Genomic DNA, 27,882 nt, shown 5'->3' with positions numbered 1-27,882 from the left:
TCTAAACAAGTGCTTTAAAATCTATTTTAAAGGCTATGTATTTTGATCAACATGTTAAAACTTTAGAACAAGGTATGCTAAATAGGAATGCAGGTAGGTATAATAACTTGTTACTAGGAGCATGTTTTAAAGTCAGTGGTATTTTCTGTTCTGATATGATTCTTATGTTTGATTCTTCTATTTTTTTAAAACTGTGAAATGCAATGATTTTGATAAGAATTGCCAGTAAGTTTTGTTGCTTGTCTAATAATTGTAAATATCCTTTAAGATAAGATGCAGATTTTCTTTGGCTTATATTGCCAAATTGTAGTTTCTTTGGAGAGTTATGATCTTTATCATTCAAGTTTAGATAAGGCTTTTACATATATAAAACTGATTACTATAGAACTGCAAAACTTAACAGTAGAAAATCAAGAATTAAATCTGAGAGCTAAGTATGTAAAGTAGTTTAACACAATTACTTGCTGTCACTGTAATGTGCCTGTAGCATGACAGTAAAAGCATTGACTTTTAGAATACCTCAGCATCTTTGCTACTTTTATTTCAGGAACGCATAAACATTACTTTGGACCACAAATGTACCATTTTCCAGACCCTAAATGGGGCTATTGGTAAGTGTATTTCATTAAATGTGTTATTAACACTTTCTTTGCTTAATCATGAACATAGTTCCTTAAGAATATGCTTCTTTGTTTCAAAGAAATATTTGTATGGGTAAACCTGATTACCATATTAATCACAGGTCTTCAGGTCTTCTAATAGTTGATTGGTTCCACTGACAAAAAAAAGACATAAAATAGGAAAATAACTTTAAATAAATGAAATTAACAATAAATACAAAGTTAGGAAAAATTTTTCCATCAGCCTTTCACAAACTTAATTACAGCAGTAAGGATGTTAATTAAAATTGCATTCTCGATGTTATATATATTGAAATGAATGTGGAATGATGTCACTTCCTGTCTTTAATTGTCTTGAATTAAAATTGAAAACTGCATTTGTACAAACTTCTTTCCTTATGTTTATCATCCAATTATAGAACAGCTTTATATTCAGATCATATCTAAAATAACCATGCAATTTCTTTATAAATAGCTTTTGGACAAAATTAGTCTTTTAAGCAGGCTTTATTCAAATTTTGAAGGCTGCTGATGGCAAACTCTGAAGTTTAATGTAGCCTCATTTGGTGTAAAGAACTTAGAGTTCAAGGTCTGGTTAAAAACTGAAAAACTCTCAGATAAACTTCCAGATAAGTAACATTAAAAATGATAGCTACAGTAGGACATACTGTGTCAGCAAGAACTTAAAGAAATCTGAATTTTTAGCTTTTTATAAACTTTTTACAGTATGTTCCTTATTAATCTGCAGATGAAGTTCTTCTGAAATTTGAAGAAGGAAAAGTAAGAGCAAGGAATTCTGCGTATGAGACATTACCAGTCACTGTTCTTGGAAACAGTCCAACTAAAGTGAGTGACAGTTGAGTTTTGGTTTTGTGCAAAGACAGCAATTTTGTTTCAGGCAAAAACAATGGAAGAATCTGAAGCAGTTGTAGCGTACCACTACTGCTCACTTCCAATTAATGTTAATAAAATTTGCAGGGATAAACAAACCATTTTAGCAGCAGTCTCCATGTCATTCTGTTGTCACTGTAACTTGATATCACTGCTGGAACAGCTCACTTTGCTCCCAAATTCATTGAGCATGAGATATTAGAAGCAAATAAGCTGATGTTAATTTTCTCGCTATCACAAAATAATTCTTGAAGGTAGTGAAGAATTTCCATCTGTTTATTAAATGGTAGGGAAGAAAAGTCTAAGCAAGAGCTGCAGACTGGGGTACAAAACAGCAATTGTCTGATCCTACCACAGACCTGCTTACGTGAGCGTGTGTATACACATGCATATTAAAAATATACTGCATATAGGTGCATACATGCAGCTCATATTTGTTGCATCTTCAGTGACACTGATCACTATCTTCAATGTAACAATGACTCACTAGTTTTGGGACTATGTTTCTGCCATATGAAAATCTGATTTGACATTTTCTCTCCATTTGTAAGGATTTGATGGTCCAAAGGACTGGGCATAGTTCTTTTGGGAGAAATGGCTACATCTTGGTTGTATGGCAGCTGCATTTTTTAATCGCATGGCTATTATCTCTAATAGCCTACATAGCCTATTAGAAGGGTTGGGCACCACAACTTCCTAAGTTCTTCTGAATGCACATTCCTTAATGTAACTCATTATTTTCAGAAAAATACCTCTAAAGAGAATGAAAGGTTTTGAAACTCATATTAGTATCCCAACAAATGTTTTTTTGTCTGTGGTATTTCATATAATGAATTAGTGAATTTACTAATGTCATTATTTGTTTGGCCTATAATTAATTACTCAGTAGTGGTGAAATACATGACCCGATTCTTCTATATAGCTTCAGCTATTTTGCCTCAATTAGAACCTCAGTTTGGTTATCATCATTGGCTTTGTGGGGGTTTTCATGTTGCCAGTGAAAAGAAAGATGCTGTATTTTTCAGTGGGGCAAACAGCTTAGGCCCAAACTCCTTAAGCCAATCCACAAAGTATGCTACATTAAACAAAACTCAATCTCTGCATGTAATTGTCATTTTAAAAACAAAAGAAAATTTTATTAAATACCACTTTCTCAATCTGTGATTAGATTCTTCTGTTTTAAGCACAGAATAGTATTAAAAAGACAATAATAAAATGGGATTGGAAAAAGTTTTCACTAGTTAGTAAATAAACTAGCACTAAATTCCCAGAATCAGCTCCAAAAAGTAAAAGTTTTGTGTTTATAAGAACTTTCTCTTGTAAGTAATCTGATTTGCAGATTAACAAATTGCGTTGGTCGAAGATGCTTCTTTTAAATAGATACCAAATTATGTGACATCTACTATTTTTTGCCAAAGTTTTTCTAGACTTTATTGTACATCTCTGAAACAATTCTATAATCTGTCAAGAATGGCTTTCAATATACACAAACAAACCTTCTGAAGTGTGGTGAAATGCAGGCTGAATATTGGTCTGGACTGTGTTGTCTATGCAAAATGATATTCTATCCTTCCAGTTTTGATAAAGGCAGTAGACAAGCAGCCTTTCCTCAGGTATACTGTCTGTAGTATAAGAGATCCATTGCAAATTGTAATAGAGAAGTGTGAAGCTCTGCACAAGTTTGTTGTTGAATCCAGGAGGACAGGGCAGCCCAGACATTCCATCAACAGAGAAAGTACAGTTTGTTCGGTGCCAATTCAAAATGTGTTAAGAAAGTAGATGCTGCTTTAAAACATATTCCACTGGCTGGCTTCTGAGTCTTGGCATAGTCTGTCAACATATATCTTCAGGAAATACACCTACATTTTCTATGTGCTTTTCATATAGGCAATCTGTCTGTTTTGTGTTAAGGGTTGATTCTGATATTTGGGAAAAGAATTAACTATAATCTTTTTGGTTCGAAATGCACAGCAGCTTTTGAGAGCTAGATGATCTATAGCGTGTTTCTTGTACATCATACAAGCATTCTTGAAACAATTTTTTGTTTAATTGAAACCATAAATGTAGGTATTAGGAGAGTATAATTTCTGGTTTATAAATAAAGTAAAAAACTTTTATCGGGTATTTTTGGATGTTGGTTTGATTTTTTTATCTAAAAGACAGCCTATTGCCATTAGGTATATGGGATTAAATGGTTAAGCCTGAATTCTGTAAAAGGTACAACTCACTGACACGCACATCTCAGTAACCTGAATTGGTCATTTGTTTACCAGATTCACTTGAATTACTTGGGAAACTATATCCCCAATGCTTGGACACGGGAAACTGGATGCAGTATTTGTGACTTAGACTTACTAGACCTGTCAACAGTAAAGGTAAGAATACTTTCACTGGAGCAACACTATTTTGAATGGTGTGCAGTGATTTCTGAAGTAAAATGTCTTCAGTATGCAGTATTATGTTTTCTAGAAACCTGAGGATATTTTGGCTGATATATGAAACTATAAGGAAGGAATTTTAACTTACTGGAAATATCAATACTTTTAGAAATATTTTCATGCGTGCATTTTAATATAGGTTTCCCAAATATTACTGAATCTAGTCCCTTCCCCCAAAAGCTCTCCAGATCCTTACTTCTGTTCATTGAGGATGAATGAATCATTTCTGAATCGTGCAAGATTCAAGTGAATAACTTGAATTTTGGGGAGGTATGGAAGCTCTTTATATCTTTCAGATTTTTAAATAAAGACCTTCACAAAAACAACACCAAAACACTAGAATATGCATCAGTTTAATAATTTGTTACAAAAGGTGATTAACAGTTAGCTGCTACATGCTTGCAGTTGCTGTTTTCTGAGATATAGAGAAATAATCAATTTCTTTGCCTTGTAAAGGATGATATAGATATCTGTAAATCAATATATGTGAAATAAATCTGATGTAAATGAAAACAGATACTAGTGAAGTCTCAGAAATTCTCATAGGACAAACCCACCTAAATACATATGTGCATGTATCTGATATTTGGGAACTTGTTTTAACTCTTTGGCTCCAAGTATGACACCTATAATGTCTTTGCACAATTTTCAGTTTGTATTAAGTAAACTTTAGGTAGAGTAAATATTAAGATCTACAATGTGGAAATGTAAGGCTTGTACTTAAAAGAATGTTCAGATTATTCTTAAAGCAGTTTCATTTCTTGTCTGCAGTGAAGATGTGAATGAGAAGTGTTTAGAGTGCTGTGAAGATTGAGGATAGCATTAAAGAAGTGGTGGCTGGTTTGGCCCTGAAAGTACGAAGTGAAAATATCTGGACAATAAGAAGCTTATGGAATAGGATATAAATGCAAAAAGTTACTGCTGAAATTGTAATCACTTTCAGATTCTTTTCACATACATATATAATTTTGACTTGAAAATACAGTATTCTACTGATGTTCTGTTGAAATTGTTTGCACTTTCAGCTCTAATTTAAAGTTTTTCTCAGGAAAAGAGATTATCTCAGTTCTATCTGACAGTGCTGGCAATTCAAACATGGCTGGGAAGTAGTTTACCTTAAAGCCAGTAATGGGGAGTAACTTGCAATGATTTACTGGATAGCTTTGTATAGTTCAAGTACATCTACTTGGAATGTGTCTTCCTTACTGTAACTCATTCTTTGGGCATCATACCTCACTTGCTTTGCCAGCAGAAATAGCAAGACTCTTCCTTGGTCTCTGTGGAAGTGTTTACTTCTGGCTTTTCTGACTACAAGCAATATTTCATTTTCAGAACTCACTTTCTGTTCTGGCCTGGCTGGTTGCTACTTAACAAGAAATCTTCAGAGAAAAAAGCAATAGCAGCTCTCGGTCTGTAATTGCCCTTCCGTATGGTTTTGTTTGACTTTCTGCATTGATGCACTCATCTCCTGAGAACTTACTTGGTTCTCTGTACAAGGAAGTACAGGATCAGATTTGTCGATACCAACTATGTTATGGGCTTTGAGTTTCTTCAGATGAATTCTGGCATGGGTTCTTGACTTGATTGACTGTTGCTGTTCTATTTTGGGCTGGGCCTTACCTACAGACCTTGACTGAAGTAGTACAAAACAGATGCACTCTGATATAGAACAAGTAGCTGAAACAATACTGCTTTCCATCATGGCCACGAGGATATCCTTCCCTCTGTGAAGGTTGGGGTGATGTATGTGAGGCAGAGGTGGGTGGAAGCATCACTGTGGGCTCTGCAGGTCAGTCTGCACTAGACAAGCAGAAGAGCCTATGATGCACCCGGAGGCAGTTGGAGTAGATGCCTTATTTAGTGGGATATAATTTTAGTAACCTAAATTAAATTGAATAACAAACTTAATGTCCCTAGAGCTACTTCTTAAATCCTTACATTTGTTACTGATGTGGAGACTTGCTGGTGTGAGCAGCAAGGATAATGTTGTTGTTGCCTCCTGCTTCATTGGCACCTCCTGTCAAAAGGACTCCTGGACTCTGTCTTCTGACTGCGCAGAACACTGTCCTGCATTTCTTCCAAAAATCATCATAAGCTCACCTTCTGCTAGTGGAAGAAGTGAACTTTAAAAGGTGAACATATGACCTTCATAAAAATGAGAAAATCTATCAGAAAATATAGCATCCACCAGTAGACTGGATGCTTATGAAGTGTTTTTTGCTGGGGCATAACTGGGAAGAACCAAAACTTCAGACTTGATTTGCTGAAAGATCTGGGTATTAAAATTGTTCTTTCTGACCTCACTGTGTAATCTGAATCTTGTAAGCATGGTGAGCCAGGGCCTAGATCAATGAACTCTGCTTTGAGGAGATATAATGGGAAAACAGTTTGCAGGGATCTACGGTCTTTTATGCACTACTTAGTTTTCATCATGCTCCTGAGTTTTTTGGTGTAGACATTGGAGCCAAGCAGTTCATGCTTCAGTATGTTGCAGGAGTATTAGTGATTCCTGCTTGTCCCTATAACCTCTGCAGATCCAGCCTGAACCTGCTTCCTTCTCCTCTAAAAAAAAAAGAGGGCAATGGTTTAGAATCAGAAAAATATGCAGAAGAAATTATTGTAGCAGTTCTATTATTGGTAGCACATGTTTTTTCAGCTCAGTAAGCCTCATGGCAAGGCTGCTCCCCTCATTGCTTGCGATCACCAGTATTGGTTACTCTGACCCAGGTTACAGTGGGGTGGTTTCCAGCAAATACCACAATTGCTTCTTTTGGGACATGTCAGAGTCCATGTCTTCATCAGCTGTTGGGAAGTTATTAGGTTGCCTGCATGAGTGCATATTGGATGAGTGCGTGTTGGGTTTGCAAATGAAGTCATAAATAGGAAGCAGTCAGGATAAAAAGCTGGTGTTTTAATGTTTCCTAGCTGGTGCACTTGCCAGTGTGTTCTGGATTTCCGACATAGGCAGTGACACTGAAGCCTCAACATGTGCTGATTGTTTATCCAGACACTTCTCAACTGGATGTGGACTTGCTCAAGGAAAATTAACTTGCAGTCTTATACGCATATAAGCTTTCTCTCTGGTAGTTGTTCAGGTGTTGACTGACTGTCCACTTTAGAGGTGCAAAGAAGCTTTGAATCAGTGCATTTCTGCATGAGTAAAGGCCTTTCAAGGTTAAATTTCTTTGTTTCAAATAATGTAATATATTTTTAAGAATACACGAGTGTAGTTTTGTTTTAGAGGTCATGATCTCTATACTGGACACATACAAACCAGGAGTTTAAAAGGTATGAATTCATATGAGATACGGTGGAGAAAACTTCAGTATCCTTTGGTGTAAGGGGAGTTGCTCTGGTTTATCACAGGTCTTGACAAAATCAGCAGGGAAGTAACATGGAACTCATTTATGATGGCTGGGGGGTGGTGGGTATAGTGCATGAAAAAAAAAGTGTGTGCAAGTGTTTTGCAGTCTTCGGATGAAGATACAGATGAGTAAAATGTTGTTGTGGTATTTATTCTTTAACTACTACTTTAAAAAATATTTCCCTGTGTTTTCTTGTAAGTTTAATATATATTTGTTAGCTCTAAAAAACATACACTTTGCAGTTCTGGGTGTATTTCATTATGTACTTATTGCTGTTTTAATATTTTTATAAGTAAATATGTTACAAATCTTTTTACACTCTCCACTTCCATTTTCTGTTGTTGGAATTTGAAGTTTTTCAGCAATTTTAAATCCATTATCTTTGTTCTGTCAAATAATGAACATAAACATGGGCAACAACACCTCTGAGCTGGTTGGTTTTGATTGTTGGGAAGATGTGTGGCCTAATTTACTCCAGCATGATATTAGTTGCTTTTTAATAAAAATAACCTTAAAGGAGGCAAGTCTTACTGGTTGTGTCAAAATATCATTTTTTTAGGAGTATCCAAGAGTAAAAATTGGTGTTTTCATAGAACAACCCACTCCTTTCCTACCTAAATTTTTAGACAGACTGTTGACACTGGACTACCCAAAGGAGGCCCTCAGTATCTTCATTCATAATAATGTAAGTATGCTACTATTCTGCAAAATGTAATTTTTAGATGTTGCAGTATGAATGAAAAGCTTGCGATATTCCAAACTTCCTTATTGTGAGCACTGCTGAGTGTGGCTTCATCCCCAGCCACCTTGGTAGTGCTGAATGCTTCCTTTCTGCTCGGTGCTCTCTCCCTGGGGATGGCAGAGTAGGGATGGTCATGGGCAGGAGCTGGGGTGCCAAAGAGCCATCCTCCGCTGGCTGGGCACAGTCTCCCTCTCTCTGAAGCCCTTCTGGAGTGCTTTAAAAACTCCTCTGTGCCTATGAGGTTGTAGGATGGGGGTTAAAGTAAGTATTATGATAAAATACTGCATAAACAGTTTGTGAATTGCATTGTTGGTCTGGATGTACAGCTCTGATTTATATAGCTGATGTGTTGGGTTCTCTTGCTAAAACTTTGGACAGAAGAGCTTGATCTTTAATGATAGCTATATTGGAATATCTTCAAATATTGTTTTCCATCTGTTTGTTTAGGATAGAATACAATTTGTTCTTGGACACTGTTTATGATTTCACAGCAATTTGTACTTTTCATTCATTACAAAAATGTTAACATGATTACAGGAGGTTTACCATGAAAAGCACATCAAGAAATTCTGGGAAAAAGCCAAGAACATTATCAGAAATATAAAAATTGTTGGACCTGAAGAAAATCTGAGTCAAGCAGAAGCCCGGAACATGGGAATGTAATTTCTAATTTATAAATCCTTTATAGTTCTGCACACACTAACATTTTTCATCTTTAACATATGTTACTTTGCATCTTAAATACTAACAATTTTACATCTTAAAGTGTAGAAATGAGAGCTTTTGTGGTAGAACAAACCCTAGATATGAAATATGAACTGTCGAGTATTTTATGGTGTCTGCTTAATATAAAAGCTGTTGGTCATTTGTGGAAAACATCTTTCTGGTTTGGACTGTTCTACTTCAATAGTCTGTCATCTTTTGATGAAGGCACAGACAATAGTAGACTGAAGAAATAACAAATGTCAGTTTATTTTTACATTATACTCAGCACAAACTATATATTTAAATATCTGTCACCAGCTTGAACTCTTAAGGTTTAAATACTTAAAGCTTTCAATCTTTCATTCTCAAGTGAAAGAGATGATGTGATACAATGAACTTTAATATTTTTTTGTGCAGAAAAGTACGTGTAGCAGTAACTATGTAGTAGTTGCAAATGTAAGTAGAAATTCTAATTATTGCATTTTCAAAAAATGTTTTCATTTTTATCCAAAACACTTTCAAGCTGAGTTGTCAGTGATTCTACAGAACAGAATTACACCTTGCACTTGATATGCATTTAATTTCAGATGTTTTGTTGGCTTAGTCCACACCTTTAAGTAAAAATATGGTTAGAGCTGGACCTGGGTATACAGGTGACAATTATATTTCTTCCTATGGATCAAAGAGATGGGGATCTTCTAGAAGTGCTCTAGTACAAGTTTCTGCTCTCAGAAAAAGAGAACTTGCAACTGACTTTGTCTTATGCCCTCCCCCCTCCTGCTAGGGAATCTGACTCTAGGCTTACACCTGGCACTTGCGGGGCCTGAATCTGACCCTGGGACGTGTCCTGTGTCAGACCTGCATGCCACTCGGTCTCTTAGTGACTGCAGCACTGGCCACTGCTAGAGTTGCTTGTGGTTCTCCCTGTAGGTCCATTCATCAGGTTATAGTGTCTTACAGACCAGGATCCCACTGAGACCTTGCTGTGGTAATTGGGCAGGCTTTATTCTCATATAATTCTTGCATTCATCTCTCCTCCCAGTCTTCAATGAATGAGAAGAGCAGAGAAATAAATTTGAGGCCCCTTTCTGTTATATTCAGAGGTTAAGAGTACTGCATAGGCTGTTCACAGTATCAGCTGAAAAAATGAAAGGACTAGTCTTTGTGATGCTATTGGAAATTTGTTTGAATGGGGTTTTGTTGTCCTCAAGCCACTGGGAAATTGATATTTGGCTGAGCTCCTAGCCTCTCCCATAGCTTTTCTAGGAAACATTATAAATGTCCGTGGCTGTGGAAGCAGCCATTCACGTGTTTATAAAGCATGAGCGTTAGTAGTAGGATCTTTTGTTTGAATAATGTAGATATAATTTGATGTCTCCTTTCATTTTGGCTGGGATAGGTCAGTTTCAGGTCATCTGCTTCTTCCTTTGCATTCCTGGTTTGCTTGGTTAGCCTTCTTATCAACTTCTCTGGGGTCAACTACATTTTAATTTTACTCAGAAGTATGGGATTTTTGCGGGAAAGGCAATTGCTTTTTAAAAAAAAACAATTCATTTGCTTTCAACCCTCCAACTAGCTTCCAACATAACCTCATTTGTCTCTCAATAATATTGTGGTGGGAATAACTTGATAAGAGATTCTTCAAATTTTAAGGGTTTGATTTGCAGGCATTGATGTATTTCTCTCTCCTGCATCTATCCACAATTGATATTTTTGTTCCATCTGACTCTTTTTTCCAATTTAGCAGTTTTAAATTTTAAATTTTCTCTAATATATAGTAGATTTAGAATGAATTTGGCCTCCTTACTTGCATGTTTCCCACAAAAACTGTTTATCTGAAGCAGCAAAACAGTCTTCAGTTTATATTCATTGCCTGGAGTTAAAATAAACAAAAGAAAAGAACTTCAGTTGAAGACCCAGTTTGTTTCCAGGAGAATACTTCTGAGTATTTAATTCACTTGGTCAATTTTCTTCTTACTTCATTTTTCCACTTCTTGGCTCAGTAAAAACTGGTGATAAATCGTGAGGTTCTCAATGAATGAAACTCTTATGTCAATATAAATGTGAGAAAATAACTTTTTAATTTCACCCATAACCATGCAGCAAACTTCTGCCTACTTTTCTCATTCACATAATAAACTATAAAAAGGCATTTACTTTCTTGCTGTCTACTGATATGGAAAAGCCCTCTCCTGAGCTTGGGGTGTAGTTGTATAGGTGTTGGAAAAGACCCAAAATCGTGTAGTCAGCAAAGACTTGTTTTGACAATTCAGCAACATTGGCAACAGGAGTGCACAACTTTCCTTATACTACAACAGGCAGAAATGGGGAGAGGAGGTAAAGTAGAATAAAAAGAAGGAAATCTTAGCTGCATGTTTTCTGTGTAGTTTCTCTCTCCATGTATATCCCTTCAAAGCACATCTTTCTTGTCTTTTTTAACCTATGTTTACAAGTTCTTACAGTTTTTTCCTCTAAAGAAAATTTTCACTTGGGTTCATCGTTGTGGTTTTGCCTTATTTGGAGTTAAGATTCCAACCATCTTTAAAGAATTTACGACAAAATGGAAAATAACAGTATGAGATACTTACAAGCAATAATAGGAAGTAGAGAGATGAATTTCTCATTCACTTCTCTGAATTTTTATTTGTAAAAAGCTATTCTCTAAACTTTCCCCCCAGTACTTATATTGGGATTCTTTATTTTTGATTTTTTTGTGTGAAAACGATTAGCAATAGAACTATTTTTTTCTGAACTCCTTGAAAATGTGATTTACCTCTGCTTTTAGGGGGAATATGAATATTTTAATGGAAGTTTATACTGAAAGATTTCAAAAGTTTTGGGAAAAAGACTGGAACTAGTTGGTCTGTTCGATGACCTCACTGTTAGATTTTTGAGCTGCATTTTGTCATCTATTTGCTTCTTGAAAGTCAGGATATTACATCAAGGTTTCAGGGCTCCCATTTAGTGTTGGTTACTGATGGACTGGACACAGGCGAACTTCTTTTAGCACTGCCCATAAGGCAGATATTTTGGCTGTTGTTAAAGGAAGAACGGGGATTAAATCTGTGTGTCTTGGATGTAAAGTGTCAGACTTGGATTTTCCAGAGCTGCTGCTTCTGAATGCTTTGGTGGTTTTGGGTTTCAGGCTCAGCATTTTGAACTTCCAGTGTAGCAAAGGAAAAACAACTTCCCGCCCATATCTGCTTCAGTAGTTTCCAGTTGCAGTAACTGTGGTGATGTTACCCAAGTCTGAGATGCTAAACTAAATGTTAGTGCTCTATCTATTCTGGGGCTACATTTATTCATCTTCAGTAATGGGTGATAGGAGCTTCTTTGGGAGAAGCAATGGCTATGGCTGAGATACTGAGAGATGCAAAATGCTATGCTAAATGGCAGCAATGATGCCAAGTCTGTCAATGAGCATTGTAGGCCCCTTTTCTTACAGGGGTCCATCGGATGGCCTGAGTACTCTTTGGCTCATAGTCCACAGTCCACATTTGGAATCATTCTTCCAAACTGTGAGGAATATGAAAATCATAAATTGTGAACTCAAACTATATCTAAACAAAATGTAAATGACTCAGTGCTAATGCATTTGAGTAGATAGTATGTTCCCATATTAACAAGTTACCCATTAGAAGATCTCAGGGGAAAGCTTCATGAGCAGAAGAGCCGTGACCCTGATCCTTCTTAGATGAGGTCAGTGTTGCTAGATGGGCTCATGGTTTGTCAGTAAAGTCATAGTTGAGTGCAAAATGCTGTAAACTAATCTGCTGAGCTTTTCTTTGTACTTCCAATAAAGTATCTTGGTGTTCTACTAAAAGTGCTACATGTACTAAATAGCTACACTGAAATAACTTTTTTGTACAAAAATCAAGCTTTCTTTTCAACATTTGGTCTTTGTTTATAAGCAGACAAAGTGTAAAGAAAGTACATTAAAGATTTTAGCCATTTAAGTGCATCAAAGGTTTAAGCCAATTAAGAAGTATATTATTATACATAAGAGTATTGCTAGAAAGCACTTTCCACTTGTTCCTTGCTGTGGCCTGAATGCACATACTAAATAGTTTCAAATGTAATCTGGGATTTCTGTATCTGTAAAGGTTAGCATACATCATAAGAATGTAATACTTTAAAGCACCACAATATCCAAGATTACTTAAATTCCCTCAGAGAAGCTACTTGCAAACATTGAAATCCTGAAGAAAAGATGCATGAATTTGCTATGAATAGGCTTGTTGTCTTCATTTTGACAAATCTTTACAATTTTTTTCTGTATATCTGAAACTGGAAGTGTTTTAATGGAGGCTTTTGTTAGTGACCTTAAAATGCAAAGGCAAAACTTGTATTTTACATTTGATTAGTACCTAGAAATGCAGGGATAATTATCATTTAGTACATTTGTCATTTGGTGATCTAGTCTTCAGTGTTGTGTAGAAGGAAATAGGAGGAAAAAGGGTCAAAATAGCAGCCTTCATTTTTGGCCTCTTTTAGTCTGTGTGTATATACACATATAAATATATATCATAGGTATAAAGATAAAATGTACTTAATATTCTTGTTTATAAAGGTTGAAGTTAGAGCTTTCTTAATATTAGTGACTTGTGCTACTGCTAAAATTCCAGACTAAGGCAGTAAATCTTTTAAAGACTTCTCAATGTATTATTGAATGTTCAAGTACAACTTAGACTGAAACTTTTAATTTAGTATTTTGTTTTGGATTAATATGTGAATGATGAACAGAATTTGTCAACACTAAACACACTGAACCAGGTTTAATGGAATTCTGGCTAATTAAGAAAGGGTAAAAGCAAGCTAAGGGACTGTAAATTCTAAAATAATGTAAACAGTTTTCCAGCTGTGTTTGCCTATGACTACGTACAAATCTCTTTTGTTTGTTTCTTCACATTGTTCATAATTAAAAACATGAATTCCATTCATATCTTTGTTAATGGCAAAGGATTTTGCTCCTTCTGGGGAGGTACTGGTCAGTGCTGTGGCTAGAAGCCTGGACTGACACAGTCTGTCACTGTCAAGTTTAGCTTCCTCATTAGTAGAGTGGGGATAAAGATACTTGAATATTTTTGGAATGAATTTAACTAATGTCAAATGCAATATAAAAGGTTACTACTAACAATTGTAGTTATGCTAATAAAGCTACAGGTGAATTGCATTCAGTAGTTGTAAAGCTTTGAATGGAGTAGGCTACTAATGGAAAATGCTATAAAGACTTAATTGCTGGGCTGTGTTATGGCAGAAATAAAATCTGCCACTTTAAGTTGGAGCAATTATGTGAGACAGTGCTGATTAAGGAATTCCAGTCCTGTGAGTGTATTCATAAGACAGAAAACTGTCAGTGAAGGAGATGTTAAGAAAAAAATGGAGACTGACCAAAGATTTAAACAGTGGGTTTGCGTCCAAACACTGACTTCTGCAGTAGTGGGAATGCTATTTCTGTCACTTTGGTACTTTAAAAATTTGTTTTGAGTCATCGCATCTTTAGTGGTTGAAGAGGAAGATTGCTTAAATTTATGGATGGAAAATGCCCTAAATTCTTTGACTTCAGTGAAGTCATACATCTGAAATCCTTTGTGCATAAGAAAGTTTGATAAGAGATCCCAGTTGTGTTGACAAATAATCCTTACAAGGGATGTCCTAAATGCTGATCCAAGTGCTATGTTAGGTAGTGGAAGGGAAGGGAGAAGATATAAGCAGGGAGCCATGCCAGTGATCACTGTGACTTGTATGTAACCTGTCATGTCTGCTGTTTGTCTTCTCCTGAAGTGACAGGGGTCTCTTCTTTTGTAGAAAACCGGTCAGAAACAATCAAGTCAAATTGAACTTGAACCAAAACCTCGTTTGTAGACAATTCAAAGCATGAAAGTAAAATAATTTTAACACTTCAAGCTGTTAGGATGGAGTTGATGCAAGTCTGTAAATAATAGTGGGGAGAATAGACAAAATCAATAATACCATTTGCATGACAAAGCTGCTGCTCTAGTATGACTTGAGGAATTGTTTCAATTTCTTGAAAAGTACCTTTGATTTACTGTAATCTCCTACTACTCTGGTGGTGGAGGGAGGCTCAATTCACTTTAACAAATCTTTGCCTAGCAATTGTATTTCTGCCAAAAACATAGATATGTAGTCTGTCTTAGACTTATATTTATGGTAGAATGTTTCATTTTCTGTTTAATGGAAGCTTTCTGTTGAATACGTGGAAATCTGTGCAAATAATTTATTCTTATAAAATCAAAATCGTAATTGATGGGAATAGCGTATGGGACAAAAAAACCACCTTTGTCCAAATTCTGTTCAGCAGCCATGCATTTGTCTTATGCTTCACTGTAACAACTGTGGTGGTGTTGTATGTCACAAAATGACCAAGAAAAGGTCTTTACATATATTCCTTTTTTACTTTTTGCCTTTCATTCTCTGTAAAGATTCAATTACTATTCAAATCAGCAGATCACATCTGTACCACCTTTGCCTAATGACAGTGTGACAGCCATGTGCAGTTATTTCCTGGAGAAGCTTACATTTCATATTTTTAGCTATCCACTACTGAGCATTGGCATTGGTATCCAGGTGTCTGTTGTAGTGGCCTGATTTCTTTGTTTCCTATTAGTACAGAGCATAGTAGCTCTTACAGGACTTGGTGAAGGCTTGAGATCACTTTTATTAAAAGAGAAGTATAAGACATCTGATCCATGCTTTTAGTTTTTTTAGTTTATCGCAGTACTGTGATCTAAACTTACCTATCTTTTGCTGCATAACATGACAGGGATTTTTATGCAATGTACAACTAGGGTAATTGATTGTGGTGTGTTTTTCTGGCATTTGTGCACCTTTTCTGGACATGAGTAAGCTAACCATTCCTTTTTGTCTTTTTAGGGACCTTTGTCGCCAGGATAAAGCATGTGAATATTACTTCAGCATAGATGCAGATGTTGTATTGACAAACCCGAAGACTTTAAAGTTACTGATAGAACAGAACAGGTGTAGTATATCTCTTGATTTTACAGAATGTCTTCCAACTGGAAAGGATTCTCTGGGGCCCTTCCAGTGAAAATAGGATCCTTTCTGTTCTTGCAAAATTAGATCCTCTTTGTTTACCTGTGCTATTTGATTGCCATGGCTCATAACAGGCTTGGAGGCCAACAATTCACAAAGCATTTTGTTCCTGTCAGGCAACAATTCCTGATGTGAATTTCAAATGCTTCAAAATTGATCTGGAGAGAATGGTATAGTGTAAACAGATTTTGTGAAATCAATCAATATTTCAAGGAATAATGATTTCAAAAGTTGTTCAAGCATTATGCTTAAACCAACAACGAAAAAAATACCAACAAAACAAGAAATCCACAAACCATGAACCAATAGCTTACTATTGGTGTTGCAGTAATATTACTTTATTTTAAAATCATAAATGTGATAACATAGTAGAAATCTTTTATTGTAGATAAAGCATATGTAATGACCAGTGTCTCCTTGTTTTAATATGATCTCTTAAGCTGTACTGAGCAGTGACTTAGTCAGCAGCAGCTTTTGGCAGCTGCACCTGGTGGAAGTGCTGTTTGCCATGCAGTGTGTAGCAGTGTGGCCAGCTGATATCCCTGCTGGTAGTCCCAGTGCTGCCTCACTGAGCCCCAGCCCTGTAGGAGATCCTGCTTTTCTGTATACTACGGCCATGGTACCCAGTCTGTGCACTTCTGCCAATTTGAAACTCCCCATGTTAGGTTGGTGGTGTCTGCTTCTTGGTAATGAATCTGGTATCTCAGGTATGTCACCTGGACTTCCCTATTTTGATGCAGTGTTAAATTTTGGGTAAGCTAATTTTCAACCTGGAATAACTTCACTACCTGAAGTTTCACCATTTTTTTCTTGTCTCTGACATTGTGATGCTTTTTATGTCACTGTGCTGTAAGTAGTATTTTTTTGATTATGGAAATTCAAGCCACCTCTGGTTTATGGGAATTGTTGCATTTGGTATACTGATTTTGTCTCTGGGATGTGAGAGCCTGAATGCTTTTTTGTCCAGCACAAGCTCAGAATAGCTGCTATAAGGTTTGACAGTCACCCGTGTTTTAACTATGCTCTTTTCTGAGGTGAGAAAAGCTGGTATGTTTTGACATACCGTTTATGTATCACAGTTCATGTTTTCTTATTCAATGTCACTTTGCAGAAAAATAATTGCTCCACTTGTAACTCGTCATGGGAAGCTTTGGTCCAATTTCTGGGGTGCTTTGAGCCCGGATGGCTACTATGCTCGGTCAGAAGATTATGTTGATATTGTCCAAGGGAACAGAGTGTAAGTAATTGTAAGCTAATTTTTAAAGTCAAGACACCCATGTATGGTTATTAGGAACATTTTCTTACACTTTAATATAAATTTTTATACAGTCTTATTTCTGTGTTATTTCTGAAGGGCCTTAAGTTATTTGTATTGTTCAGCTTTTTCTATTTCATAGAAATTTTTCTTTTTTTCCAAGTTCACATCCTGAAATTAAAAAAAAAAAGCAAACACAATGAGTTATTCATCATGGATATAATCATTGCTAGTACCTGTCTGATAGTGTCTGGTTATGCTGGTAGTGTATAATATGGAAAATAGCAAAACAAATAGCAAAAAACAACTATCCCAGGAATCTTAGTCAAAAATGATCTCTGCATTCATCAAATGTCTTCATCTCTTTGAGGCAGATGCTTAATCAACAAGGGACTGAATTCTTGTAATTTCTTTGTTCTGGTGTTTCTTCTTGTATATTGTCAGGTATATCCTACAGACCTCTTGAGAAACATTTTTCTGCTGTAGCCTTTTAGGTTTGTCCTTACCCTAAATGAATGTGCTGTAAGGTCTTCTAAGCCTGACTTTCCCATGTGGTGATGTGTTTTTGTTGCCCTTGGAAGAACAAAAAGGTCTGAAACAGATTGCTTGAACAGAACTGGCTTGTTCTCAATAGCACTGAAAGATGTGCTCGTGATGCTGGGAGGCCTGGCCTTGGGAGGGAGGGAATCTGCAAAGCATGCATTATAGCAGCACTGCTTTGTTGTAGATATTGGCCAAACTCAAATATATGGCCTGCTGTGGTCAGTGGGTGTTTGTGTGAGGAGGTCAGACAAGCTGTGTGAAGCCTTAGTACAGTTTTTCAACCCATTTAAAAATCTGTTTCAGAATTACTTTTTCCATCTGCCATTGTAGAATAACATTATAATTTAGAGTTTGCCTTAAATATGGAAACATGAAGTACATTTGTAGTTAAAACTCTCTTCAGGGAACTTGACCTTTTTATTTTTTATGACAATACTTTGAATTACTGCCTACGCCCACATTTGAGATGTGACTTCTCGATGTCCAGCTGTAATTTTTCAGATGTCTTGGGAATGTTTCAGCTTCATTGCCTTGAAACTTGCTTTGTCTTATCAGCAAATACAGAGATGCTGATTTAGTAGAATAGACAACAAATTAGAATCATAGAATATCCCAAGTTGGAAGGGACCCATGAGGATCGAGTCCAACTCCTGAATTATTATGAAATGAGTTACTTGCTTTTTTTTTTACAGAGGAGTATGGAATATTCCATATATGGCAAATATATACTTGATTAAGGGACAAACCCTCAGATCAGAGATGAAAGAGAAGAACTACTTCACACGTGATAAGTTGGATCCTGATATGGCTTTCTGTAGGAACGCCAGGGAAATGGTAAGGTGTATCTATAACAGCTTGCTTTTAAATGCACACAGGCTTCTTTGTGTCATGCTACACTTGACTGCTTCAATTGATTTTGGTTTTAAAATTTTTACTTCTAATTCAAAGTACTGGCCAATTTTTGTGACATAGAACATTTTAGGTGTATATTTTTTAATTGTTGAGAACAGATCGGAAGTTTTTCCGGTGGCAGTGCACTGGCTATGTGGTGGTTTTGATTTATTTAAACATACTGAAACTTCCTATTGAGGTTAAGACCTTCCTTGGTGGTGGAACCTCAACAGGAGGAAAGAAGACTCAACTTCTCTGCTGTGTATGACTTCAAATTTATTAATGCACATAGATCTTTACTATGCACATTCTGATAGAATATGAAACTTCTAGAAGACTAAGTTGGAATATTCTGCAATTTTATAAGTTGATACATTTTTAAACCAATAATGGACAATGTTGGTATAAAAAACTGAGCGATACGTGAAATTGTAGGAATCTTCTTAGAGGACGTGAATTACTAATTTTTCAAGGTTTGATTAAAACTGTATCAGAAATTTGTTACTTCCATTAAACTTGTAAGTAATGAGAGAAACTTAACTTGTACTGTAAAAATGAGTATGTAAATCCACATTTCTACTGATATTTACACTAGTTTCAGCACAGAAACAAATACAAGCTAAACCAGACCTATTTCCAGACACTATAGCATTGAAAAATAATTTTGCTGAATTGAACAAGAAAAGTTGGCAAGTATTAATTTTTTTATCCCCTCATAACAAGGCATGATTTCCTTTGTTTGTGCTGATTCCTCGGAACCTCCCCATCCAATTCTCTTGTATTCAAACCTTCTCAGCATCAGTTATTGCAGACCTGTGCTTCCCATGCGCTCGTTCAACTAATCTGACTGGCTCATCAGAAAATTGCTTTTTCTTCTTTCCCAGTCTGTGCTGTAAGATGGTTTGGTACATGCTTGTTTTTGTATTGCAGCAGATAAGAAGGGGCTGGTGGAAACAGCTTTGACTTGTACGTTGAGCTTTGCTTGGAGATGCATGTTGTCTGTAAAGGCATATCAGCTTTTGATCAAAGGCTGCTATTTCCCTATTGTAACTGTGGAAACCTAGTAGTACTCGGTCAAAGAGAAAGAAACTGTATCGGAAAACTGATGTGATGATTCTCCTTCATTTTAGACTTTACAAAGGGAAAAAGACTCCCCTTCTTCGGAAGCATTCCATATGCTCAGACCCCCAAAGGTGTTGATTTATTTTTTTATTTGTTAGTTCTTATTACATGCAGTGCTATTCTACCAAAGGAAGATCACTTTCCTCTGTCCACTTACTCTTCATAAAATATCACTACAGCTTTCTCTTCAGTCTTGTAAGGTTCCAATTTGCAACAGCACAGGTTCTTCATGACCAGCTCCAAATGATTTAGGCTAGTTATTTCCCCAGGACGGTTTCTCAGTGCTCCTGGGGTCATGACATGCTGAAACTGTGTTCTAGCAGCTAAAATTGTTTCAGCAGGCCTAGAAAGGAATAAAGCTAAAATCCCTACGAGGTCAGCCAGGGCTCCTCCATGAACACAGGGTAGCTGTGAAATCAGTGTCATTTTAAGCTGTTTTTCTTGAGCCAGACCCTCCTTATTCTCCCTGCTGCAGCTATTTTATGATTTGATAGGTGCCCAAAATAGGGCACGTATTTAACAATCATTATCATTCTAACAATTTAACTCTTTTTCAGACAAAAACATAGAAATAATATCCAAGAAATAACAATATCAGAATAGGAATGCCTTCATTTATTGCAAATCTAGGTCACAAATGCTTCTGAAATGAGATTTAAGTCTGAAAAACAGTAAACTTAATGAATAATCAATTTCTTTTTTAAAATATTTTCTGCTACCATTGCTAATCAAGGGAGTTTTTAATATCTTCTGTTAACAGTTTAATAATAAAACTGTATTACCACACTTCATATTTTGTACATATTTTTCCAATGTTTACTAAGGGGATAATATTTGAAAGTGCTCAGCTATTTTGCACCCTGATCTGAGTATTCTTGTGCTGTATTTGCCAATACCTTTTTTTATTTCAGGCCAATTCACCAGAAGGATCGTATAGTGAATACTCTGAAATAATGTTTCTTGTTCTGATTTCCATTAGGACTTTGTTTAGCTTGTTCTTTTGTTTTTTAGTTAGAAACTAAAGCTTAGATATTGATTTCTTTTTTTGTATGGATATCTTCAGTTTGAGAACATACTTCTGGTGTGGCTGCTTAGGTTTTCTGGAAAACAATCTTTTCTCTGTTTTCTCCTTTCTGTATGTTTTTGCATTATGAATGTCTTTGTTTAACTTGCTTGAAAGATATATTCAATCCAATGCTTGTAAACAAGAAATCAAGTTTTTGATTAGAGTCAAGTATTTTGCTAAGATGGACGGTTTTGCTAATGACATTTTCTGTTTTGGTGTAGGGTGTCTTCATGTACATCACCAACAGACATGAATTTGGAAGACTTATTTCCACAGCCAATTACAATACCTCCCACTATAACAATGACCTCTGGCAGATATTTGAAAATCCTGTGGTATGCATCTAATTATTGATTAAACATTTTTTAAAATATAAAGATAATGTATTGTAAAGTACTTGGGACTTAAAGACTACGCAGAAAACATTTGCTTATTGTGCACTAAATATTGGTTGTATATTTAATGGTGTTCTCTACCACCCATTTGATAACAATAAGTTGATGCTGATGACTGCAGTAAGGAGTTGGAGATATGGCCCTGATGTAGGCTGTGGATTCATGATTTAGACATGATGAAATTCATTTCTTCTGTGATTATAAGAAATTGTGCTTTCAGCAAAGCACATGAACAGAGCACAAATGATTCTTTTTTCTACCACTTAAAGAATAGATTAATTCTTAATCTTCTAAAATCATTCTTTCCAGGACTGGAAGGAAACCTACATAAATCCCAACTATTCAAAGATCTTCACGGATAATATAGTAGAACAGGTGGGTATAACTATTGTTAGACAAAGAGTGCTCGTCTTATTTTTGGGATTGACTGATAATAAGTTGGCATTATAGTAGCTGTTTCCATGCGAATGTTGCTTTGGTGTGTGGCTGAACAGTTTGAGGTTTTGGACCACTACTAAATTTCTGTCACTGTGAAAATTGAGATGAGAGAAGTCCAGAAAAATTTGTTAGATTGTTCAGAATAATGTAATTGTAGAAGTAGAGCCTTCTCCAAAATAAAATTGTAGTTTGTTTAGTTGGGCGAGCTAGTACCACTAGCAAAAGACCTAATAAAATTTTTGTAAGATTGTTGTGGTTTTAGTATCTGGTAAAGTCAAGCTCTTACAGATGCTTTCCTTGGGGTTTGCATTTCCGTATGGATTCTATAAGATCTGGTAACCATCAACCTGAGATGAAGCCTTTTGCTGGATACTAAGTGTTTTTTCCTGTCTGTCTGCTTGCTTTCATGTAACTGATCTGGACACAGTGCTTTTAAGATAGTTGTTTACCAGTGTTGGATGACTATTTTTGTGAAAATTAGGCACAGTGTTTTAATAAACTTGGCTTCATTAAAAAGCTGGGATAAATTGCTTTTGTATTTGAAATCATGTTAATTTTGAAACAGGTTTTTCTTAATAGTTCTTATGTAGAAGACTCAGGCTATTAGACCAACCAAGACACAGAATATTTGGGTACACTGACGCAGCTGTTAAAGCTGAGTCACAACTTCCAAGGTAGCTCATAGCTTTTGCTTCATTCTGTGAAAATACACTTGTGGACCAAGACAAAACTTGATTATTTAAATAGATCTGAATTATGGCTCAGAAGAGAATGGCTGATATTCTTTAGTGACCAAAAAAGTGAAAGTGTTGTTGGCATGAGTTGGTTTTACAGCTGAAAATAAAAGGTAACTGTTGTAACTTAACTCCACTAAAAGAGACAAATGTAGATTTTGTGTTTTCGTAGCCATGTCCAGATGTTTTTTGGTTTCCCATATTTTCTGACACGGCCTGTGATGAATTGGTAGAAGAAATGGAACATTTTGGACAATGGTCTGGCGGAAAACACCAAGTAAGTGTCAGCCTACATAAACATTATTAAGAGAATACATTTATAATAAGTCACAGTGTACTGCAATAAACAAACTTTCCAACAAATGCTAATGACCTGAGACATCTGCTGCATGGTATAAAAATGTCTAGTTTTGTCTACTATGTAGCTTGTTCAGTAGTTTTTGAGACATTCCTCAATTAGCCTTGAAGTAACAAATTCAGACTTTAATAGTGCTGCAGCAGCTGTAGTAGTTATCCAGCAGTTATCCAGGGCTGATCTTTGATAACTGTTCAGAGAAGTTTTACTCATTCACCTCATAAATCCTGATTTGTCAGACTTGCCCCCCTAAGTGGTTACCCACAGGTGTTAGGAGATACTGTGTTTGTATTTGCACCAAGTTCAAAGTATTCATAACTACTGCTTAAATCCAAGTTCTAAAAACAGACAGGTTTGTTAATTTCACAAATGCTTGCAAAGGAGATATGTTGCAGTCATGATTTTACTGCAGGTTGCAGCCTCTAGAAAGTCTTTTAAAAATGCTTTTTTCTTAAAATTATTTTACCATATTTATTATCATGACAGCTGGGGCCTGTGCTCTGATCTGATCTAACTTTTTGCATCTACATCTCAATAATTAAAACCAGTTCCCTAGTGAAACTCTTATTTACAGGCAGAACATCCAAATACTGACTCACCTTCTTAAAAAAAAAATCATTCTTGATCATTGATACTTCAGCAATTTTTCTCACAGCAGTTAGCTGTGAGATTACTGTATGTTAAGCTTAGATATGCCCAGTAAAGCACTGCTCTGTTGCAGTTTTGCGGTTCTGCAGAATCATGAATGTTTGTGGAAGTGCCAGAAGCATTCCATGCCCATATTTCAAGACTATTTATGGTGTTTTCATTAGGACAGCCGTATTTCTGGAGGTTATGAAAATGTCCCAACCGATGATATTCATATGAAGCAAATCGGACTGGATAATGAATGGCTGCATTTCATAAGAGAGTTTATTGCACCAGTGACACTAAAAGTATTTGCTGGCTATTATACCAAGGTATGTGTTTAAAAGTATTGCAGATAATCTCTAAATGCAATTACTAATTCTGAGTATTTTAATGAGTGTATCCTGTTTAGGTTGATCGGCATGTTTACAAGTGGCGTAGCAGTAGTTATAGATGAATATTGTGGTGTTAACTCAGCTTCAAATGGAGAAACAAAAAACAGCAACAAAAAACAACCTTATGTGTGACTTGGAAGTTTGCATGTTGAAGTCTGATTATATATTTTCTTTCAGGGATATGCTTTATTGAATTTTGTTGTAAAATACAGCCCTGACAGACAGCGGTCACTCAGACCTCATCACGACTCCTCTACATTCACAATCAATATTGCACTCAACAAAGTAGGAGAGGATTTTCAAGTAAGTTGGCAACAAACTTACTGAATTTAAAAAATGTCATTCTTGGAGTGTCTAATATTGTTTTCAAAGTAGAGCCCAAATGGACATACTGAAAAGCTGTGTTGAAAGGGAAAGGCTGTGTTGAAGGGGAAAAGATGTGCAACACAAGCCGAGATATTTTATTTCTTGGTGGTTTTGATGAGAACTAATTTTCCTCTGTTGCGGGATCTGTGCCTGTTAATGCACTAAAGTTGAATTGGTCAAAATGGCTTTAGATGGTGGAGGAAAGGAGTTTAATAAAAACTGTTCACTTTTAACACTTTTGAAACGCTTAATGTAGTGAAATACAATTTTTTTCAAGCTTTTTAAAATACTACCAAGTTCTCTTAAGTGGCTTTTCTTTAGTTTTTTCTTTTTTAAAAAATTCTTCAGGTCAGCCACAAAACCAAAATCTTCAACTGTACTACTTTCTTACTGCCCCGCGTGCCCCCCCCCCCCCCCCCCCCCCCCCCCCCCCGATAAATTATTTTTTGCTATGATACTTATTCAAATAAAACAGCCCTCAGGAAATGGAGACAGGGCAGTAACAATAACATCCAGCTTTGACTGGTAGGGAAACCTAACCATTATAAGGCCGTGTCCTGTATCATTTGCACTTAACACCCATACGTATGTTTCTCAAATTTATTCCTTTAGAAAATATTGCTTCAGTTTGAAACCAACAGCTAGATTGATTTATTTAATTAGCAGTGTTTACGTGCTTTCCTGGATAGAGATGCAGTTCTAGAACAGGACCTATGAACATTGGTTTGCTATTCTGTATCATCTGCAGTAATGTTACTGAAAATCTGTTTCTCAGAGGTGCAGCTTGAATGAGTTGGTATCCAGGGAATGCTAAAGTAAAGCAAGGGGGAGTCTTAATTATTGCTAAAGCTTGCCTGTTACGTGTTGCTTTGAAGATGGTGTAATTTGAACAATATTCATAGTATGGATAGTTTAAACAAAAAAAACCAAACTTATTATTAATCATAGGCTATTAATAGTATATTTTAAATTGGGGATAAATATAAATAACCTGTTCATTCATATAAAACAAGTAATGATAAATAAGTGTGGTGTTGGTTTTGTTTTTTTGCTACAGGGAGGTGGATGTAAATTTCTTAGGTACAACTGCTCCATTGAGTCACCCAGGAAAGGATGGAGCTTCATGCACCCAGGAAGACTTACTCATTTACATGAAGGACTTCCTATCTTGAATGGCACGAGATACATTGCAGTATCGTTTATTGACCCGTAATTTCATTTTGCCCTCTTCAACACCAGTGTTTGATTCTTTACCTAAACATTTATTTATAGTTTTCTTCTGGAAGATGGTGATACAAGAAATTAAGTTACTGTTCCTAGACAGCAGGGTTACTTTGGGCTAAATAACAAAGTTTTTAAATTTCTCAATATCTGCTCTGAGCCTTGAGTCACAAAGTAAACATGTCCTGCTTATTTTTCCATTTTGCTGTCTTAAAGAGTAGGTGAGGAGGAAAAATGGAAAAGCATTTTACAATGAATCTGTTTCTATTTTGGAAAAAACAATCCTAGATGCAAAATTATCTGAAACTTGTGTTTTTATTCAAGTGACACATTTAAAATTGTGTAGTGTGTATATTTGGTACCAACTAATTAAAAAGCACAGCCTAAAAACAAAGTGAATGTCATATGCATTTATTGGGGTTAAGCAATAATTCCAGAGACTGGTATATATATTTAAGGGAAAACATCTCAGTAGCCTGTTTTCTTAAAGTACTGAAATGTGCATCTTTAGGGAAAAAAATGCAGAGATGGAGTAATGATTAAATAATTTAGCTAAGAAAAATGGTTTTATCATTTGTTTTAAGAACTCAACCTGTTAATTTACTTTTCTTCACCAAGTGACCTTCACTTAAAATAGTTATTTTTCTAAGTGTGTAATTGAACCCAACTGATGCTAGAAATTTATTTTCGCAGTGATGGTAAATTTTAATAGCAGGATCTTTTATAAAGACAATTTTCTACTCGTATTTAAAGTTACTTGAATTTTGTATCAGGAAAATGAAATTGTGGAAGTCCCTTTTAAACCTAAGGGTCTTAACTTGCCGTTTATTTTAAAGAAATACGTTTAAAATATTCCTGCTGTATCTACTGTTTGTAATTTAAAGAAACTTGAAGCAAACTATCTCGAAGTCTACAGTGCCAAAATGCACATGTTGGAAAATCTTGTGAAAAATAAAGGGTAATTTTAAATTAATGTAACACCTTGTGGTGGTTTTACTCAGGTGGGCAGCCGAGCTCCACCATAACCGTGCTCTCACTCCCCCTCCTCAAAGAGGAATGGGGAGAAAATATGATGAAAAGGGCTCAAGGGTTGAGATAAGGACAAGGAGATTGCAAAGTAATTATCATGATGGGCAAAACAGACTCAGCATAGGGAGATAGTAAGATTTATTGCCTATTACTAACAAGCTAGAGAAGCGAGAAACAAAGGAAAGAAACCAAAAGCACCTTCCCCCCCCATCCACCCTCTTCCACCTCCTCCCCCTGAGTGGTGCAGGAGAATGGGGGAACAGGGTTATGGTCAGTCTATAGCGCTGCTTCTCCGCTGCTCCTTCTTGGTCACTCTCGTCCCTGTGCTGTGGGGTCCCTCCCACGGGATGCAGTCCTTGCTGAACTGATCTGGCGTGGGCTGCCCACAGGCAGCAGCTCTTCAAGAACTGCTCCAGATATGGGTCCGTACCAAGGGGTCCACCCCTCAGAAGCAAACTGCTCCAACCTGGATCCTCCACGGGCAGCAGCTCCTGCCAGGTCACCTGCTCCTGCGTGGTCTCCTCTCCACGGGCTACAGGTCCGGCCCGGAATCTGCTCCGGCAGGGGTCTTCCACAGGCCGCAGCCTCCGTCGGTGCAGGTCCACCTGCTCCACCGTGGTCTCCTCCACAGGCTGCAGGGTGGAACCCTGCTCCACCGTGGTACTCCGTGGGCTGCAGGGGGACAGCCTGCTTCACCATGGTCCTCATGGTCCTCACCACAGGCTGCAGGGGACTTCTGCTCCGGCGCCTGGAGCACCTCTCCCCCTCCTTCACTGACCTTGGCGCCTGCAAGGCTGTTCCTCACTCTTCTCACTCTCCCAGCTGCTGTGTGGCGCAGCGTGTTTTTTTTGTCTTAAATATGCTCTCACAGAGGTGCAAAACAACATCACTTATTGGCTCAGCTCTGGTCAGCAGTGGGGCCCTTAACTAACATAGGGCAGCTTCTAGATCCTTCTCACAGAAGCCACCCCTATGGCCCCCTGCTACCAAAACATTGCCATGTAAACCCACTACACACCTTTTGCTTGAATGTATTAGGATTTTTTTGCATGTTGCCTTTATTCTTACAGAAGTTATACTTATTGATGATTATTTTTCAAGGAGTTCTAGATGCATTTAGATTGCTAGAAGCTTCCCAAGATGGTGCTGGTTTTCAGCTTATTTGCTTTGTTACTGTTACAAAGTTACTTCTCTTGTGAGTTGGCACCTATGAACCAAATATTGTGTTACACTTTCAGAACAACCCCAGCAGGATGGATATTTCTTGTCTGTGCCCAACTTTATTTTTAGCAGGGAGGATTTTGGTCTAAATAGTAAATCACTTTTTACTTGCTGAAGAAGCTTCATATCAAGTTTCCTAAACAGAAGCTCTACTTGGAGCTGAGAGGATTGGGAGAGAAGTTCAAAGACGATCATATTACCCCAAACATGCATGTTTATTTCCCTACCAGGTTGTTTTGAGAAGTAGGTTGTAACCATACCTGAAGTCACACTGAAGAAAATACATCAAAAGGTAGTAACTTCTCTAATATACAAGTGAGCTGACTTGAAAAAAAGTTTTCTCACAGGAAACTCTTTGCTTTCTTTTCATTTCCTGTACACTTCTCAAC

General features: G+C 36.6%; 1 protein-coding gene and 1 long non-coding RNA gene across 3 annotated transcripts in view; one reads left to right on the top strand and one right to left on the bottom strand.

Moving 5' to 3' along the window:
* Nucleotides 1-26,216, top strand: part of PLOD2 (procollagen-lysine,2-oxoglutarate 5-dioxygenase 2) — a 49,798-nt gene extending 23,582 nt beyond the window's left edge. The window contains exons 6-20 of one of the 2 annotated variants that reach the window (XM_080604064.1): nucleotides 548-611; nucleotides 1,369-1,466; nucleotides 3,785-3,886; nucleotides 7,874-7,999; nucleotides 8,594-8,715; nucleotides 15,656-15,760; nucleotides 16,947-17,072; nucleotides 18,326-18,467; nucleotides 19,655-19,717; nucleotides 20,934-21,047; nucleotides 21,417-21,482; nucleotides 22,452-22,556; nucleotides 23,447-23,593; nucleotides 23,834-23,959; nucleotides 25,080-26,216. In XM_080604064.1, coding sequence (XP_080460190.1) covers nucleotides 548-611; nucleotides 1,369-1,466; nucleotides 3,785-3,886; nucleotides 7,874-7,999; nucleotides 8,594-8,715; nucleotides 15,656-15,760; nucleotides 16,947-17,072; nucleotides 18,326-18,467; nucleotides 19,655-19,717; nucleotides 20,934-21,047; nucleotides 21,417-21,482; nucleotides 22,452-22,556; nucleotides 23,447-23,593; nucleotides 23,834-23,959; nucleotides 25,080-25,235 — 1,662 coding nt within the window. In that variant the 3' untranslated portion in view covers nucleotides 25,236-26,216. The remainder of the gene's footprint in view (nucleotides 1-547; nucleotides 612-1,368; nucleotides 1,467-3,784; nucleotides 3,887-7,873; nucleotides 8,000-8,593; nucleotides 8,716-15,655; nucleotides 15,761-16,946; nucleotides 17,073-18,325; nucleotides 18,468-19,654; nucleotides 19,718-20,933; nucleotides 21,048-21,416; nucleotides 21,483-22,451; nucleotides 22,557-23,446; nucleotides 23,594-23,833; nucleotides 23,960-25,079) is intronic. The other variant, XM_080604063.1, reaches the window with a different exon arrangement.
* Nucleotides 25,757-26,894, bottom strand: LOC308199641. The gene is made up of 2 exons (XR_013954794.1): nucleotides 26,776-26,894; nucleotides 25,757-26,679 (listed from the first exon to the last, which is right to left on the bottom strand). It is a non-coding gene; the product is annotated as an uncharacterized lncRNA (long non-coding RNA).
* Nucleotides 26,895-27,882: the final 988 nt, after the last annotated feature.

The sequence above is a fragment of the Anser brachyrhynchus genome (genome assembly GCF_964034855.1).
Source record: "Anser brachyrhynchus genome assembly, chromosome: 9".
NCBI lineage: Eukaryota > Metazoa > Chordata > Aves > Anseriformes > Anatidae > Anser > Anser brachyrhynchus.
This window is presented reverse-complemented; position numbering and strand designations above follow the sequence as displayed.